This window comes from Priapulus caudatus, unplaced genomic scaffold (assembly GCF_000485595.1).
Source record: "Priapulus caudatus unplaced genomic scaffold, Priapulus_caudatus-5.0.1 Scaffold2041, whole genome shotgun sequence".
Classification (NCBI taxonomy): Eukaryota; Metazoa; Priapulida; class Priapulimorpha; order Priapulimorphida; family Priapulidae; genus Priapulus; species Priapulus caudatus.
Window position 1 is genome coordinate 9535 of NW_014579102.1, and position 1125 is coordinate 10659.

The 1125-nt window shown below is 64.3% G+C and overlaps 1 protein-coding gene across 1 annotated transcript in view; it reads left to right on the forward strand.

Annotated features, from left to right (window-relative positions):
- The window catches only part of LOC106818124 (solute carrier family 10 member 6-like), a gene marked incomplete at its 5' end in the record, with an annotated part of 5481 nt that extends 4805 nt beyond the window's left edge, over window positions 1-676 (forward strand). The window contains 1 exon segment of the mRNA XM_014822843.1: window positions 95-676. Within this exon segment, the coding sequence (XP_014678329.1) occupies window positions 95-559 (465 nt within the window).
- Between the last annotated feature and the right edge of the window lie 449 nt (window positions 677-1125).

Consider the following 1125-nt stretch of genomic DNA (forward strand, 5'->3'; position numbering starts at 1 on the left):
TACAGGGTGTGGCCGTTATACGCAGGTTTAGCATCGTCAGTCTTGCCCTCTATAATGACCGTTATATACAGGTTGTGTTGGCCGTTCTTCGCAGGTGTTCAGCATTGTCAGTCTCGTCGGCGTTGCCTGCTCCCTCGCCCTGCAGGTCGTCATCTTCCCGCAGATGTTCCGCGCCGCGTGGAGCGTCTACGTCGCCGCCTTCACGCTCTCGCTGCTCGGACTCACGTTCGGCTTCACGCTGGCCGCTATATGCAGGTTGAGCTGGCCGCGCTGCCGCACCGTGTCGCTGGAGACGGCCGTGCAGAACGTGCCGCTGTGTCTGACCGTCATCATGCTGACGTTCCCGCGCGAGTTCGCGAACGAGGCGCTGCTCTTCCCCTGCCTGTACGCGCTTGCCTCGCTGCTCTACCCGCTCACACTCGTCTGCGTGTGGAACGCCTACTACTACGGCCGCTGCCGACCCGGCGGCAAGGCGCGTGCGCACGAGAGGCTGCCGCTGGACGACGTCGGTGCCGGTCGGCTGGCAGACGACAACGACGACGACAAGACGCTCGCGTGAGGCAGCGATCGCACGAGCGCGCGCGACCTGGTTTACGGTCGACGAGGCGTGACGTCACGCGCAGTGAGAGGTGACGTCAGGATGGCCGACGAGTCGTGACGTCACGTGCAGCAGGAGGGGTGACGTCACGATGGCCGACGAGTCGTGACGTCACGCACAGTGAGAGGTGACGTCACGCAGTCGACGAGGAGCGATGTCACTATGGCCTACGAGTCGTGACGTCGCGTGCAGCAGGAGGGGTGACGTCACGTGCAGCAGGAGGGGTGACGTCACGAGGTCGACGAGGAGCGACGTCACGTGCAGCAGGAGGGGTGACGTCACGTGCAGCAGGAGGGGGGACGTCACGTGAAACAGGAGGGGTGACGTCACGAGGTCGACGAGGAGCGACGTCACGTGCAGCAGAAGGGGTGACGTCACGTGCAGCAGGAGGGGTGACGTCACGCGGTCGACGAGGAGCGACGTCACGTGCAGCAGGAGGGGTGACGTCACAATGGCCGACGAGTCGTGACGTTACGTGCAGCAAGAGGGGTGACGTCACGATGACCGACGAGTCGTGCCGTCACGTG